The sequence below is a fragment of the Gadus chalcogrammus genome, chromosome 8 (genome assembly GCF_026213295.1).
Source record: "Gadus chalcogrammus isolate NIFS_2021 chromosome 8, NIFS_Gcha_1.0, whole genome shotgun sequence".
Lineage (NCBI taxonomy): Eukaryota > Metazoa > Chordata > Actinopteri > Gadiformes > Gadidae > Gadus > Gadus chalcogrammus.
In genome coordinates this window covers 8,224,756-8,242,569 of record NC_079419.1, presented here as the reverse complement: position 1 = coordinate 8,242,569, position 17,814 = coordinate 8,224,756, and the positions used below count along the sequence as shown (strand labels likewise).

General features: G+C 47.6%; 1 protein-coding gene across 4 annotated transcripts; it reads right to left on the bottom strand.

Annotated features, from left to right (window-relative positions):
• LOC130387291 (epidermal growth factor receptor substrate 15-like 1) lies at nucleotides 1-17,665 on the bottom strand. Of its 4 annotated transcripts, none has more exons than XM_056596307.1 (24): nucleotides 17,128-17,665; nucleotides 16,641-16,682; nucleotides 16,398-16,487; nucleotides 16,260-16,307; nucleotides 16,062-16,157; nucleotides 15,838-15,912; nucleotides 15,628-15,753; nucleotides 15,481-15,540; nucleotides 15,065-15,340; nucleotides 13,899-14,059; nucleotides 12,826-12,991; nucleotides 11,998-12,060; nucleotides 10,144-10,229; nucleotides 9,409-9,481; nucleotides 8,754-8,915; nucleotides 7,882-8,079; nucleotides 7,139-7,291; nucleotides 6,151-6,262; nucleotides 5,497-5,636; nucleotides 5,291-5,351; nucleotides 3,383-3,465; nucleotides 2,964-3,027; nucleotides 997-1,016; nucleotides 1-285 (listed from the first exon to the last, which is right to left on the bottom strand). In XM_056596307.1, the coding sequence occupies exons 1-24, from the start codon at nucleotides 17,152-17,154 to the stop codon at nucleotides 139-141; spliced, it is 2,529 nt and encodes an 842-aa protein (XP_056452282.1). In that variant the 5' UTR covers nucleotides 17,155-17,665; the 3' UTR covers nucleotides 1-138. The 4 variants fall into 4 exon arrangements, with proteins under 4 accessions (XP_056452282.1, XP_056452283.1, XP_056452284.1 ...); XM_056596308.1 differs by having other exon boundaries at nucleotides 997-1,013; XM_056596309.1 differs by lacking the exon at nucleotides 11,998-12,060.
• Between the last annotated feature and the right edge of the window lie 149 nt (nucleotides 17,666-17,814).

The window sequence follows — 17,814 nt, the reverse complement described above, 5'->3', positions numbered from 1 at the left end:
AGTCAGGGAACAGAGAAGGAGAGGGGGGGGAGGAGGAGGAGTCTGCGGTCGCGTTAGGAGTCTTAAGAGTTTTCTGGAGTCAGGGAAACGCGGAGGTGGAGTAGGAGGGAGGAGGAGGAGTCTGCCGTCGAGCGTGGCTTAGGTGCTGGGCATCTGGGCCTTGCTGAGGGCGATGGCCCGCTCCAGGTCCTCGTGCTCCATGCGGCGGAGCCACCGCTGCCTCTCCTGCTCCTCCCGCTGGCTCTCCCGCCGGGCCCACTCCATCTGCTGCCGCTCACTTCCAGACTGTGGGGGGGGGGGGGGGGGGGGGAGAGGTGAGGTGAGACATGGGTCCCAGAGTGGTGGTTGCTGCAGTGAAGCGGGATGACGAAATGATGAACCCAAAACAAGGACCCCACACTGAGGTAAGCACACACGCGGGGGGGCTGAGCATGGAGACGGTCCCCTTGTTATTTGTAGATTTAAATCCATGTCAGGTAGCCTTTCTAGTTGCCATGTAGTCTTTTGTTATTTTTGTCGATTGTTATACGTCTCCATCCGAGAGGAGAGTGCGGAGAAAGGGCTTCGAGAAACCTTTACCTTAATTACAATAATTAGTACAGTGCTGATGATTAATGTCTTTCTTGATACATAAATGACATGACAAGTCTCCGGAGAAACAGAGGAATGTAGAAATTGTGAATGGATGTAGCCAATTCAATTTCACCTCTCATTCATGGTTGTGTGACAATAACAGTTGCTTCTTCATAAAGGTCATCTGTAACTTGTTGATTGCCGTCTCATGACAAGGCCCATGTGTACGTAGTGCATGGACATATCGGTGCCTGATTTCAGTGAACTAATGTACCCTACCCAATCTAAAACCCACTCTACGACGGAAATCCCAATCTAAAAGCATGTGTACACACAAGCAGTTTGTCTTCAATTACAAAGCGCACAGGTTGACGGCATGCAAATCACTTCAAGGCAACCACCACACACTCGGGGGAATCTTACCTCGCCGTATTCACTTCCTGCTGGAGGAGAAAAATTACAATGCAGAACTGAGCACACAGGGCCAAAGACAACCTGCTGTACACAACTCTTCTAACAAGGATTACAAAAGAAAGAAACCCAACATTCGTCAATGAAACACAAGATGAGCTTCCATGTAGCATGCCTGTGGCCAGGGGGGGGGGTGGGGGTGTGTGCGTGTGCGTGTGTGTGTGTGCCTTTAGACTTATTAACTGTACAGTACTGTGCTGTAAGGCATACGAGACCACCAGTTTGCCCTTTCTAAGAAATGCTCCTCCAGTGTTGCCTGACGAGACACGTCCTTTAATGCCTTTCTCTGTGCTCAGTTGCTCATTCCTTCAAAAACACACGCCAAGGGTCCAACCTGGAGTTCCTTCTCCAATCTTAACACAGTCAAGGGCACTAAGCATTCGAACTTAGATACACCCATGTTCTCAGAAATCGTTGAAACACAACAGTAAAATGCAGATAAGAAATAATGATGCGATTGCTTCCTGTGAAGACCTGTCCGATGCCTAAAGGACCCCTGATGACTCTGCGATAAAAAGTCGCATTGACCACCAGGTGATCGTAGCAGTGACAAGATGGGTTGAATCGGATATTTAGCTCATTTTAAGATTCTGCCTATGCAAAGGTTGTGCAATTGTGAACTGGAAGTACGCCAAGAAACAACCTGTTGACAGAACTCATGTTTGTTCAGTGAGGTTCAGTGTATATATTCTAGCGATTGAAAAAGACATCTGTGTTTCCAGGTGCGAGTTGGTTATACGTGAGAGAGGTAGTTGGCCTAAAAATATTGCCATCCGTTGACTCAGATCAGTCAACATTCACATAGTCGTATGCGTGGCTGTTACTATGGAGCTTAATTTTAACGACTTAAGCAAGGCTTCCTTCCTCTGAAACTTGATGTAAAGTGGAGGACATTATGGAAATACCTCACAACACACTAAAAGGAGGAACAGAGCCAATGCGTTCACCCGGGCAGAATTTTCCATACCTCACTCCAAAGCATTTATTCAATGCAGGGTTTTCACGACGCTGCGATGAAGCAGCACATTGAGCATCTGCGTCAACGGACTTGTTCAGTCTTAACCGGCCGATGTCACCGTCATAACTGACTTTACGATAATAATGTCAACCATGTCTGTCAATGCCGATTGAGGGGATGGAATGTCGGCGCTTGCAACACAACTACTAGAATAAGATTAGATGGGCTGCCAAGATAACTGGGTTTGTTAACCAATGTATTTTCGACACCACTGTTGAAAAAACATTTCGACACCAACAATAGAAAGAGGAGGGCGATGGGAGTCTGCTCTATGTTAAGATTTGCTCATCCCGTTTCCTTGGTGACTGAACGTTTGATTCAACTTTCTCAATGCAAAAGCCGATATCGGGGTCGTACACGTAGGTACAGGCATGTTAGATACACTTGAGAAAAAGAGTCACTGACCTTGCGGATCAAGTGGTCAGTGGTCATTCTGAATATCCATCTAAGCTTAATTCTCCATTATTGTTTCCTTGTGACCTGACTTGATGTGCAGAGACCCCCGGCCAACGCAGCAACTGCACCGAAGGAGGTGAGTCACTCCTCCTTCAAACTAGTCCCAACGTCCCTTGGCACCAATGTCAGCCCGTGACGCTTACAATCAAGGGAACCACCAGCTGCAGTGGCGTCCCCTTCGCCACAGGGGGCGCTGCTACGGTGATTTGTGTGCGGTATTTCAGGACTCTCTCCGTGCAAAGGTCAAGACACACAGCACTCTGCTCACAGCCATGCTTTGTCCGTGCGCGGCCATACGCATACACGGCGCGCGAGAGGCATTAATTGTACAGCGCTGTCGAGTGGTGATAGAAAGGTATGCAACGTCGCTGTGTAAATACAGTCCATTCACCATTTTAGCAAATGATGTGTTCACACTCAGGCGGACCACACACACTGTTCTTACCATAGGGAGGTGCTGGGCGGTTAGGCACATTTTTCTTGGGGGGCATGGCGGGGTTGTCCTGCTTCTGCGCGCGCGCGCGCGCGTGCACACACACACACACACACACACACACACACACACACACACACACACACACACACACACACACACACACACACACACACACACACACACACACACACACACACACACACACACACACACACACACACATCAATATATAGCCCCTGGCCTTGGACAACATTCTTTATATAAATATCTATAAATAACAGGGGGGGGGGGAAGCTATAAGTGATGCATTGGGGTGGGTGTGGGAATTTAGAGCTCACTCATAATGTGGGCAAAATGAATAACCTGGCCTTCTACAATGCCAGCGGAAAAAAGAAAAATCATAACTCAAAAAGGTCCAGGGAGCTTACCTTTGACATCTGAGTAAAGTCGGCGAAACCGCCCTTGCTTCCAAAGGAGTTATTCCCGAAGGCGTCCGTTTTCCCGAACGCATCTGTGACAAGAGCATGTGAAGCACCTCTTTGGAAAGTCTGAATGCATCGGTGGAAGGAGCCTCAAAGGGAGGTTTAATGAGAGTTCAACCCCACGGCCGACCACACGTTCAGAAGTCATCCCTGCGCCCCGCTTGTTATGAAATCGGCCCCGCGTGCTATTCTGGGATCAGGGGGGGGGGGGGGGTGTGTGTGGCGGGTCTCACTTTCCATGACATTTCGAGGAGAAAACCCCTAAAAAAGCAAACATTACGCCGAACCTGACGTGTGCATCTGATTAGCTAATTAGACGGCTGAGACGCTCTACTGTTAACCAGAACTGTGAGGCGGTTGTTTGGAAACAGCGTGGAATGCCTGCCCCCCGCTTAATGAAGAAATTGCCAACTTTGGAGTGGTACAGAAACGGGGGGGGGGGGGGGGGGGGCACCCAAAACAGACCATTGTAACACAATCTGTTTGTTGTTAGTGTGCCGACCAAAATGGTGGCAGTCATGTGCGACGCGCGGAGTGTTTTCCTTCACATTAAAACGCACCGCGCTCCGGGGTCTACAGGCGCTCCTTTGTTTGGGTGAACGACTGTGTAGCTTAGGACGTGCGCAGGCCGGTGGTTAGCTCCCCGAAGCTACAACAACAACCCCCCCCCCTCCCTCCCGTAGCGAATGAGCCGTAGCAGAGTTGGATAGGTGGAGGAGGAGGAGTGGGGCAGGGAAGCTTGTTAAAGAAGCGCTGTCTTCAAGCAGAATGGGAGGCATAGTCACAGAGTTTCTGTTGTGCTTGGCTCCAGCAAACCTCCTGTTTTTCCAGGGATATGGAGGAGGGGGGGGGTATTTTTAGTCGTCCAGCAGTTAAATGCGTAGGTACCGGACTAAAAATAGCCCTGCACCACAGGAAAAAATGAAGCCACGGAGAGTAAAAATGGCGTGACCCCTAATGACCCCCCCCACCCTTCCCCCCCACCCCCCCCCCGACCAACGTCTAAATCCAACACGTCACCCAGACACTGTGGCACAGCATCAGTGCTTCTTTGAGACCGGGTTGCGCAATTTAAGTGATTTTCCCACATTTTGCCGCCAATTTCCTGCTTTGGTCACCGAGGGAAAAGTACACCGGTTCTTACAGGGAAAAAGGAGGACATTGAAGCGAGGAACAGTGGAATAGGCTAGGTCTGGCATCCGGGACGCGTCCGTGTGTCGACTAGAACTGATCCATGTGCACCTGGAGAGCTTGCTGGGTAAGCATGCACGTGTAGGACCCGCTGTTGCAGGATTTAAATACGGGTTCCTACGTCAGCTACCACTCTCCCTATTACTAAAGATTCAATAGAAATGTACAAACGTCATGAGTGCAATTTCCTCTCCCTCTCCCTCTTCCCCCTTGCCCCCCTGTCCCCTTCAGCATGAGTGCTTCCTCTATACATCAACTGTTGGTGCTCAAACACACAGGCCCTGTACTGCAGGACACATGACCATTTGACTGCGGGGACCTTGATGGCCTGTAACGGCATACATCCCGTTCACCTTGTTGTGGTGAACTGTAATGTCCCTTTGACACCCAAGGAATCCCAGCGGTTAGCTTGATCCCTCTAGTCGGGCGTTTTATTGCCATGTTAAGCGTGACCTTTCATTCATGAATTGACAGCTCTTTTTTTCTTTTTCTTTTTTTTTTAAATTCAATGTAACTGAATGGTCGCTGGTGAAGCACTTTACCGGTGTAACTTAGATTAAACATAAACTAGTCAGAATTCATACCAGCTCCCACAAGTATTTGTAGTAGGAGCTTTAGCCTTTTAGAACGTGCGTGTCTGCAGGGATATGATCATGACGGTACCTGGTTCTTTTGCCTTGGGGCTGTTGGACCTGAACAGGTCAGCACCACCGAAGGCGGGCGGCTGAGAGAAAAAGGAAAATAAATGGGACTCAACATTTTCACAATCTATGGTCTCCCATTCATATTGAGCGATGCATGACCAACACTTAAAATGCCCCTGAGGTCCTTTGAACCAATAGGACCCAGTCACTCGACAGTTGTTGTACCTTGAGCGGGGGGGTGGGTTTCCTCCCGAACGGGTCCGACGACGCAAACAGGTCCGACTTGTCCGTCTTTTTGAAGAAGTCTTCGGAGGATGTTCCTTTGAAGGGGTCGGTGGCTTTGAACGGATCTCCCCCGAAAGCATCTAAAAACGCAAAGGTGACGAGGATCAAGCCAGTGACGGCGTCATATGGTTTGAAATCTCAACAAAAAAACAACTTGGTTCGTCTTTTTAGAATGTGAATTGTATTGGTCATCAATGGTAATCATGAACTTAAACTACGTTGTACTCTTACCCACTATAATTTCACACCCTTTTAAGGGCAAACCTTACGTCACATTGAATTCAGATGAGACAATGGGCCATCATATCAGGTCCATCAGGTCTTCAATGTAGGAGGATAAACTATACCAACCACGCACCAAGCCGGCCTAAGATAACATGCCCCGGTATCCAAACACAGCAAGAGACTTTCGACCTTTTAAATATAAGAAAATAACGTCAACTTCATCCAAGATCACCAAGTGAAACCCATTTGTCCCCCATCAGGTATAGATGTGAGTGTGCTGATGGCTGTTAGCCAGGGTTCCGGTGTAGGTCTCGCGGTTCTAAAATGAGCACTGCTGAGGAACTAAGGGTGGATTCGAGGGGCTCAGACCTTGAAAGGAGTCGGCCTTGAAGGGGTCTTCGGTCTGGAAGGGGTCACTGGAGGTGTCCCGGGGCCCGTTGCTGCTGTTGAACATGGCTATCCGAGACTTGAAGGAATCCGCCTAGAGACGCGAAAAGTTATGAAGTTATTGTTATGAAACGGTCTAATAATTAAAGCCATTACAATGGTGAACGAATCACCTCAAGACAAACAGTGAGCTTGTATTGGCTTAAAGGATGCGCAAAACAAAAAAAGAGATTAAAAGGAGTATGCCCTGAATGGAAAAACACTTTTGTGCACTTCTCAACAACAATCACACTTTCGCCGTTTGCTCAGGTGGCCAATTAAAATGTTCTTGTACAAAGTATGTTCATGTGTTAACCGTCCGTTTAAAATACCTGTTCCATTCAGACTGGTCATACATTGGAATCCGAGTTTTTTAAGCACCCTGCTCTTTGATGTGCTACATAATTAGCAGTGTGACAATTAATGTGTTGGCTTGTGGTGCTGGCGTGACACGGAGCGAATATCCGACGGCCACGTCAGCCAATAGAGAGCCGGGTGGAAGCCCAACCTGAGCGCCAACATTCTCCCGGAAAAAGCCGGGAGAATGAAGGGGAAAGATTAGTGGACCTTCTTTCCTACGGCGGCGGTCGCTAAAATGTTCCAACAGGTGCAGAGGGCTGAGCCGGTCACCGTGAACGGCCGGGCATTCACTACAGCACTGACGTCAATCGCACCCCCCCCCCTCCCCCTGTCCACCTCCTCACCGTCCCTCTGAGGCCCCGTTCTCCTACTCCCTCCGGGGGGACGTCGCCCGCCACGACCCCCCCTGGTCCCCTGTCCCCCGTCCTCCTCCTTCCTCTTCCTCACCGTCCCTCTGAAGGCCCCGTTCTCCTTCTCCCGCCGGGAGGACATCGCCCGCCACCAGCCCCCCCTGGTCCCCTGTCCCCTCTTCCCCGTCCTCCTCCCCCCCCGTCCTCCTCCTCTTCCTCACCGTCCCTCTGAAGGCCCCGTTCTCCTTCTCCGGGAGGACGTCGTCCGCCAGGTTGGTCATGCTGCCGCCGTTGGTGAGCGCGCGGTCGTACTGCTCGATGCCCTTGGTCACCTCCAGCTGGCTGTCCTGGATCTGAGTGAGTTTGCTGCGGGCCTGGGGTAGAGGACAAGGATAGAGCGGATGGTGTTTTAGAGGAGACGCGTTGACTCAGTTGTGGACGGGGAGGTGCAGAGGAGGCAGCGGTTGGCTTGCTCTAGGCCTACTACAGGGAGGAATCGGAAGGTCGCGTTCAGGTCTGCGTTGTATCCGAGCCGCGGGCGGTTAACAACAACAATGCCCCCTGAAGTACACTTCACTGTCCAATTCCTTTGCAGTATATATAAAGGGACGACCTTCCCCGTTCTCCGTTCCGTCTGAGCTGTGCCCACTTGGCACAGAGCTGTAGTGTGAGCTTGGTTTGTGCGTGAACGGAGCAAAGCAAACTTTTAAAAGGATGAAACTCGACTGCTGAGAAAAAGGAGTCAACTTACGGGGGAGAACGTGTGTAATGTGGCCAAGGGGTGCCAACCGCAATCATTTTAACGAAAGTAACAGTGTTCACACATTCGAAATTCATGAATGAGGCGTTTATATTGTGATTTGGTCAAGAGTGCTGCTGAAAGCTGCCATGAATCGGTCAACGGAGTCGCAGTGGGTCCATCCTTTAAGATTGGCCCGGTGGCTGGGTGGAGGAGGGGTCTGACCTGGTTGAGCTCGTCCTGGGTGGCCCTCAGGGACTTGGTGATGCTGTCCAGCTGGACGCGCCCCGACAGCAGGTTCTGGCCCAGCAGGGCCTCCTCCTCCTGCAGCCGGCTCAGCTCCCCCTTGGTGCGACCCATCTCGTCCTCCTGGCTCCGCAGGTCCAGCTCCTGGGAGCGGATCTGGCTCTGCAGGGACGCGATCTGGGCGGGGAGAGGGGGAGGCGGTGGTGGAGGTTCGAGTCAGATCAGCAGATTCCCTTTAAATAAAGAATTACCTTTTGGTATGCACCGGGGAATAACATGTGTGACGGTGTGAAGTAATTGTGATACAAATGACTTTACAAGTAGTATGAATACGACATGCATTACATAATGCCGCCTTCAATTGTAGAAAAATATTGGGGAACGCTTTACAATAAGAGTACATAAAGCAACCATTTAACATTAGTAAATGCCGCAAAAAGCATTAACTTACAATGAATTACCATTTAACTAAGGTTCTAGTAATCATTTGTGTTCATGTTAACTAAGATAGTGATTTTTACATTATTCAATATGGTTTGAACAGTATTTATAAGGTGTTATTAGCCGTTAACCCTAAGAATGGTGTGCCAATGAAACTAGAGTAACTATTGCTAAGAAATTAACCACAATACAAAACCTCACCCTAACCCAAACCCCTTGCTCATACCCCTATGCTTATGCGACACAACAATGCCTATCACTGCAGTAACTAACATTAACTCATGGCGGATTAATGTTCCCTTATTGTGCAGGGATACCCAACATTCTCCCATATGGAGCCCCCACAAAGGCCTCCATTCATGCAGCCTGCCTCCAGCGGAGGGCGTATGAGCAGCCCCGCTGCCTCTCACCGTCTGGGACTCGTCCTGGCACTTGACCTTCACGTCGTTCAGCATCCCCTCCAGCTTGGAGCGCTGCTGGTCCATCTCCTCCAGCCTCTCCTTAGCGTCCTGCTTCTGGGACTCGGCGTCCTGCAGGGTGCCGTTCTCCCGGTCCAGGTCCACCTGCATCTCCTGAGGAGAAGGGGCCGCACATGAGCCGGGCCGTTGGGTTAGGGGGGGCCGCACGGAGCCGGGTCGTTGGGTTAGGGGGGCGGCGGGCCGTGGTTCTCTCGTTAAAGCACAGCTTTCATTTCATTTTTTTTTTTTTTCTTTTCTTTATATGATTTATAATTTCAAAGCTTTTTCTTTTTATGGATTCAGTTATCAAACATGAACCGCATTTGCCGTTATTTGAAGAGACCGGTACCATGGGGGGGAGGGAGAGGGTGAAATGAAACCATTATGAAGCCAACCCTATGAAGGGGTTAGCTTCATAATAACACTCCTGTTTAATTCATAATGAAAGTCATTATGGATTAAACCACTGAAGCCAAGGCGGCACTATGAAGCCAACCCTAACAAAACGTATCAGAGCGGCATTTCAGCCGCTCTGATTGTCTGCACTGATTTGTAAGGGTTAGTTTCATAGTGCCGCATCGGCGGGTCGCGTCACGTCCAGCCTTACCTGAACCTCAGTGTTCTGTTGTCTGATGGCTTCCTCCTTCTCTCTGATCTCTAGCTCCAGGACGTACTTGTCCCTGTCAAACACATGAAAAGGCCGGGTTATGATTGGATTAGGGTCTGTATGGGGCTTTGAGAGATGTTTGGAGCCGTGTGTGGAAACCGAAACAAAAATACCTTTCGTGCAAGGGGAAGGCATCGCTATAATAGTTGTGACTGTGGACGAGGTAGGTTGTTGTAACACCTACCTGTCGTGGTTTAACACCCTGTCACAACAACCGGGTGCAACTATGCACAAACCAAAAATACGTTGGTTCTCTGGAACCCAAGTTCTCTGTAAGTCATATCCATTCTGCCCGCGTGTGTGTGAGGTGACAGTCTGTTAATCGGTGGCACGACATTCAAAGACAAGAACAGTTTACTCTTATAAACTGTAGAGGCTGGCTGTACTCTGAATGGGCTACACTCACATGTTGCATAGGATTTTCAAAGCACGCAACTATACCACATTGTTTCGGCTTCCTGGCGGCCTATTAGATAAACAAAAAAACCTGACAGTCAGGAATGCAAGAGGGACATTTGGCTGCACTAGTCCATCTGGGCAGCCCCTGGTCAGGGCGAGCCTAGTGTAGCGTGCAGCGGCCTCTCCTGAGCCCTGGCTACGAGGAAGACAAGGAAACAGAGCCATTCTTCTGCCTGCTGCAGCTCAGGCAGGGGGGGGAGGGGGGGGGGGGTTCACCTCTGCAGCTGAGCTATTTCCTGGCTGAGGTCGTCCAGTTCTTTGATGCCCGTCAGGTCGGCTGAGCCGCTGGAACTGTTGCTGTCCTGAGGTGGGGAGGGAGGAACAGGAGAGTGGTAACTGGGTTTGTTATTGGGTGTAATCCATATGAATTTGATTCATCAAAGAAACATTAACTGACAAGTTAGGTCATGTTCCCCTTCTCTCCCACGCTTATTATTGAATGACATTTATTTTCCAACACAAGAGGGCGCCCTTTCAGTTTTGAAACGAGGCTTAATTCACTGGCGGTGCTGTGAGGAGGATGGGAATTTAACCTCTTTTGACGACATATTGCCACATGAAATGGTTGAAGATCGATGAAGGTTGGCAATGGCTGGAGAAAAGGGGGTTGAGGTGACTGACGGGGCTCTCTCTGTGTGTGTGTGTGTGTGTGTGTGTGTGTGTGTGTGTGTGTGTGTGTGTGTGTGTGTGTGTGTGTGTGTGTGTGTGTGTGTGTGTGTGTGTGTGTGTGGCGGAAAGTAGAGGTCATGAGAGCGAGGGAAGAAAGGTTATGGCGGCAAGGAAAACAAAGCGAAAAAAGGTTTTCAGCAGATAAGAAGGGTGCAAAGGGGAAGAGCTGAACACAGATAGAGGGAGATAGGAGGGGGGGGGGGGGCAAGGAAAGAATGACAGCAGGTTAATGATGGCCAGCCGAGCCGGGACGAGAGGAGCTCCCCGCTGCCGAACACGTGGGACAGGAAGGAAACGGAGCCTAGACACAACAAGTCAGGGGATCAGACCCATTCCCACACAGGACTGACGTAGGAGACCCAGCGAGGGTTCTCACCCAGGCCGGGAGGAGGACAGGTCCTCAGTGGAAAGTGTTATCCGAGATGAGTCAACATCTGGTCGTTTTGGGTTTAACGGGGTGACCCCACTTTGATGTATGATCACAATGAGTGAATTCTATTGGAAGGCTCGAAAGCAAATGCTTGGGTGGATTCCCACAAGACTAAGCTTTAGATCATTAAGCTTTAGATTTTTTGTTGCCAATACGCTGACATATTAAGAGGATTCAAGAAAGTAGTAATACTGCAAAAGGCTAAATCAACATAAATAGTTTAAAAACAATCAGTTCACAATTGATTACTAAAAAATTACCATAAAAAACTAAAAGCAATAATAGTGCTCGATTTAGCCAAGATAAGAATACACTTGTTTGTTTTATAAAGATACCAGTTACTTGAATCTTTTTTGGACAATCCAATAATCAACTTTATTGAAAAGCCTCTCTTCGCTGATACTGCGAAGAGAGGCTTTCGCAGTACCAGCAGGTGGAAGCATTTGACAATAAATAGTGAAACGCCTCACCACATTTCAGTGAAAGCTGAAACTACTACAGGGCTTGTAGATCAGAATACATCATGGGATTTTTTTATTGGCAGGCACTCACATATTGAGAGCTCAAGAGAGTACCGGTACTGTTAAATCATAATCATTGTAAATATGTCATAACCTAGGCTGATGAAAACGTTGTTTTACTACATCTCGCATGAGAAACACTGGCAGTTTCAAAACACAACAATATCTACCGTTAATATCAAATCATTCGAAGATTAATGTCTGCGGTCATTTCAATGTGACGTCATGATGTACAAGCCCTCTACATACGCAAGTACAATGCAACAATAATACACCCAAGTTTCTTCGCCCACACTAAGATTCACTAGGAGAAGCAGATTTATTTTGTTTTGCATTCCACGCAAAAACGTTGCTTACAATGCAAAGCACTTTCTGCTTGGACCATATTGGTGCTGGTGAAAACAACAGGTGCAACAGCGCCTCCACGTGGAGAACAGGGCAATTACTCACTCTGCGCAGATGAGCAAAGGCGCCAAGCTCAGGTCCCACAGCAGACATGAAACCAGCGTAGGTCTTAGAGATCCCAGAGAGAAAGAAAGCAGGGGCGGAAGAATAATTTGTTGTTGGCAAAGCAAAGCAGAAGAATGCAGGTGGAAAGTAGCAGAACTTTAACATTTAAAAAGAGAAATGTTACAAGTTTTGGAACAAGACAGTTTATAGCCAATATATTTACCACAGTTGTAATATATTGAGAGTTGCAATTTATCACTCTGGCTTAATTGAACTTAAACTAGGACTGTTATTGAGCTGAAATAGTAGTAAATAGTACATAATAGTACAAATGTGTCCTCTAACAGCTACACAGACACACCTAACCATATATCTTTATGTACAAGATATTTTCATTATATTATACATGGAAATATCTTGTGGTATTATAGATAATAACACAAGATATTTCGTAGTTTGGTTCAATGTCAATATTGTACTTTGAGTATTTGCTCTAAAACCACTGATTCAAACTGAATACGATACGAATATGACATGGAGTCACATTTAATATTCATACCACCAAGATAGAAGACCCATTAACCAGGGATCTTAACGAGCTCTGCATATGATGCTATGTTCAGTTCATAGGGCACGTGACAATTACCTTTTCTAAAGTATGCCTTAAAATCAGGTGATCATCGAGTTTAGTGATCTTCATTGCATCCAAAAGCCATCAGGCCGTTGGATAACAGCCAAGAACAGACTCCAATACAAACGTGTTGATTTCAACGACGACTAAAGCGTGGGCCGGTGAGGCCAGCGACAGAGGGCCGCGGGGGGACTCACGGGGCCGGCGGCCGCGGGCGCGCTCCGCTCCGACGGGGGGATCATGTCCGGGGTGAGGCTCTGCGGGGGGTCCGTGCCCTGGCTGACCTTCTGCTGGATCAGGTACATGGCCAGGGAGAACTGCTCCCTGCTCAGCTTGCCCATCTGCTTGGTGTCCGCCAGGCCCCTGGGGAGAGCGGCAGAGGACCTGGTGACTCCGTGTTCCCGCCGCCGGCTAACACCCGACACCTGCATCACGTTTCAGTCGCCCGTCCGTGCGCAACGTACGGGATAGCCGTGTGTTCTTACAGTGCAACGATTAAACCCTTGTTGTACACCGTGGTACCTGGAGTCTCCGTGTAAATCGTGTCATGTGATCAGCGACTAGGGAGAAACTCCATTGTAAGCATAATGCCATTCTTGGTGGGCCAGACTTCCGCAGGTCAATACCTCCCCACCGTCATTTTTCAAGGCTGCGCAATCCTCACTTCCCTATTCATCTGTACACACCTACAAGTTTGCATCTTGTTTTATTCTTCAAATTGTTGATAAATTATACATTTTCAAGTAGCATCGAAGGAAACTCGGCAACCGTCAGCCACTTTTTGAGCAATAGTACCTCTTTCTCTTCTTCTTCTTTCGTAACCTACGTCAGAATATGCTTGCCTACTTCTTTAAACAAAGCTGGTGCGGTAGAGTGACCCGGTCAAGTTTATGCCTTTCCCTAGCGCCGATCTTCCCCATACTGAACAGGCGTACTCACTAGTAGAGTAGCAGAGAGTGGGTGCTGTAGAGGGTCGGGTGCTTGGACCTGCATCCTGTCTCATGCTGGTGAGCTGGCGGAGGAGTGTGCTCACCTTTGCCATCTTTTCAATATGGGTCTTGTGTGTTAAACTCCTATCCAAAGTTACCCCTGGGTTGAATGGGTCTCAAAACACTATGCCAGGCTGTTCCACTGAACAGCTAGCATATTCCGATAAAAGATACTTTTGAAATGGAGCCAACAAAAGCAGTATCATTTCAACTACATCACAATGAGATGGTGTTGCATCAGTCCTGGTACTAGACTCGGTTCAAATCGTCACAGGCCTCACCATATCTGGGCCAGCATGGTCTGGGGCAGGCTGGACAGCATGAAGATCTCTATGACCTCCGTACCAGTGACCAGGCCGTCCATGTCTGTGTCCGTTTTGAGGAAGAGGTCGTCGTAGCGCCCCCTGTCTGCCAGCGGGACCACCCAGTTCACGGAGGAGGTCTGAGGACACAGACGACACACAAAAGGGTATGAAGACCCGCATCTGCTGCAGTACCCAAAACACGCGTTACGTGTGTCATGAAAATGTAAACCAGTAATGCAAGTGATTTGTTATAATTTGTCATATTTCTGTATCTTTGCGTCATGAAGCAGTTTTATATATTTAACTTATATTTATATATTGCAGTCTTTTGTCTAAGGGTATGGAGCAAAACACAAAAAAAAATGTTTTGCTCGAAAAATGGCTGTAAAAGGGCCAGGGTAGCATGACAGGGAAGACAATGTGGACAAATGCATGGAATGAGGAATGAGGATGTGAATGAGGGTCGAGAGATTAGGAAATGGTGGCTCGATGACAACCATCTGCCCTCATTAGGGAATCAGTCAGGAGTGAAGAGCTGTCATTCCTTCTGTTCTTCCCCCTCCAACAGAACTACTGAGCGTAAACACAGAGCCCTGCAGCAACTGCATGGTGTCCAGTGATACATAGTGGTCGCTGCTCACAACAATGTGGCCAAACAAGTCCGGCCATTAGCTCTCAAAAATGGATTGGATACTGGACGTGCTTGTTTGATCATAATACGCTGCCAGGGTGCAGCTGGGAAACAGGCTCTAAACTTCAAAGTATGTATTAGCAATGCAATGTGAAGTAATGAATGTGTTTCCTAGTTTACTTTTGGTTTCATTGAGCTGGCTCAACAGAAACTAGCAACCACAATCAAAACTACAAATTGGCTAGATTGACTTTTCCAATTCAGATATCAGCATAAATACAATGGACTTCTCAATGAATAGCCTAATAGTTAAGTGTGAAGCTGTTACTGTTATAACGATAGTTCTATAGCTACCAGTAAAATTAACAATGTCATAACATTTGCCATTCCTTGGTTTTGTATTGTAAACGAGAAAGGTAAATATGGGACTAAGAGACCAAAACCATATGTTAGATTGCGTAAAGACAACACTTTGAGCAAAGCTCACGGCTAAGCTAATATTGACCAACACCTGCTGTGGACTGGACTTGAAGGAGTGCTTAGGCGAGAGGCCGCTGGTGGGCGTTCCCAGGGAAGCGACGGCACTCAGGGAGGGGGTGGGCCGCAGGGTCTCCTTCAGGGGCGACGGAGCCGAGGAGAGGGACATCCCGAACAGACCGGGCAGCACGGCCACGGCGCCCGCCAACTTCATGCCAGACTTCCTCCTCTTGGACGGCGGGATGAGGTTGGAGGGCAAGGTGGCCGGGACGGGCTCCTGCTCCATGGCTCGGTAGACCAGATGCATGGCCTGGTTTCCGTAAGAGGGAGACACACGGGTCAAGGACGCAGGTGCAAGACAGCTTTTGGAAACACACCATGAGCCGTGGACGAGAGCGCCCGGGAGACTCCCGACTCCTGAAACAGTAGTGCAATGATGCGACGTCTTACCACAGAAAACTCCTCTTTGTCCAGCTGCCCATCCTGGTCGACATCACTAATTTCCCAAATCTAAAAGAGAGAATACAACGTTTGAATATGTCAATCACAATTTTACTAAAACTAAAAATGGTAAAGACGGTTTATGGACACAAATACCTTTCCCAACACTTCCAGAGGTAGCTTGGAGTTTATGAGCACGGGTTTGACCTTATCCCCTGGTAGGAGGCCGTTGACTGGCAACAGACTTTCAAAGATACCATCAAATTTCCCTTTTTCGTCAGGCTGGAATAAAACCAAAACACTGTTTTATGTGAAGAGCATCTCGGTATTCATTGGGAACACTGTGTCTCCAAGTGCTTTACTCACCCGTATTGCCCACTGCGAGTCTGTTTGTGTTGTTGGTACTGGGGATAGGCTCGCTAATGGACTACCAGTGTCCTTCTGCAAAACAATGTATTAACATCGTTGAAGCTAGCCCAATCCAAGACTCAATTAGAACTACTGAATACGTTGTGAATATCACACGCAGCTCTTTGAGGAATGCACACCCTTTTGATATTGTGAAATCAAGCAATGCACTTATTACTCACAAACTTGGGAGGAGCTAGCGTTTGGTTGAGGTTGTTGAGGCTAATGTCGTTGCCGCCCTGTGCCGAAGCCACAAGCCTGAGAGCTATGAAGAAACCCTGGGGAAGAGCTTGGTAGTCAGTTAGTATGCTAACATCAGCATCACACCACATAACAATTTCACAGCCATTTTTATCAAATAAATCTGGTAATCACATTACCCTCTTGTCCAAATAGCCTTTTCGTTCCGAATCAGCCAAATCCCAAATCTATCATATCATAAACAAACATTGGGTTAATAAGACATTGTGCAATTCAGATATGTACTTCCGTTTTCCAACTCAATTGTTAAATTGTACCTTTCCAAGTGTACTGTCGGACAGCCCCGACTTCTTAAGGAATTGAGCTGCATCCCCAGCTGATATTTGTCCTGTGTTTCCACGGTCAACCTTAAGCGATGCACAGTTATGGTTTACATTGCTTTGTTTGTCCAGTAGCGTAAAAGGCTACTCCTGTTTGAGTACAGCTGGGCAGATCATCAACACAAAGCCTAAGATATCTGGCCTATCTCAAAAAGGTAAACATAAGGCAGACGACATTACCTGTCGGAAATAGTTGTCATATACCGGGTTTCCGCTCGATAACTGTTGAAGTAAACACAGTGAAACGAGGGACGTGTGAGTGTCCCCTTAGACAGGCCAACTTTGACGTTCACTATAGAGCTAACTTAATAGCAGACGACACATTCCCATTAAAGTATCTGATGGAATATACAACCTTCGATTAAGAGAGATCAGAGTAGTGAAAATACTCTGTAGAGTACTAGGGCTGGTCACGTACATAGGTTATTTACGTATTTATTTCCCACTACCAATGTAATAGTCCCCTGCCTACGGCATGCTATAGGCTTCATCTGGTAGACGTTCACCAAGTCAATTGACAACAAAAGGCTGTTTCTACGACCACCACACACCGTGACATCGCTTAGAAAGTAGCATAACGAGGGATATATACTGACATTGTCGTTAAAAATACATATCATTAAACGCTTATGATCGATTTTATAAGGTAAAGGAGTTGTTGCTTTACCTGACTTAAAGTCATGAGCGCCGCCATATTTCCTGCTGGGACGGGAGTGCGCACGCCCTTAAGCGGACACGCGCATTGGAAGCAGTGACAGTGCTGTCAAAAACTGGAGCAGGGGGCCTGGTTGCCCAGGCTTTGTTGAATAATTCATTGTTTGGGGAATTAGTTGCGCTATAAGATTTCTATAATTGTGTGGAAAATAGGTCAGAATGATAAGCATTGCATCTTTAACCAGAAGGATTCTTGATGTGCCAAAGAGATAATCTATCCATCCAATCCATCTCACTAAACGAGTTAAGCTAAAAAAAAACCCTACTTAGACGTTATACCCCGGTTATGCCTCAATTACTGCATTAATAGCGCTCAAAATAAAATGTTTTACTCCAAAAGAATGAAAGACCAATAAAGTCATTTTCATTTTAAACAAAAAAATTAAAATTGCATTAAGCTTCATATGAATTTAACTAGCCACTGTATAAAAAGCCAAGATTAAATTCCGTTGCCTCATCCAGAATGAATACAAAACCCAAAGGAAGAGTTAAGGAACCCCTTTAATAAAAACTCTGGTATATCAATAACATTCTGTCCAATGAATATAGCATGAATCGAGATGACGTACCACAGCGGGGGCTTACGGTGTTGAACAATTTTACAGGAATGAAAAGATTACCCCAACATACAGCAAAAAGT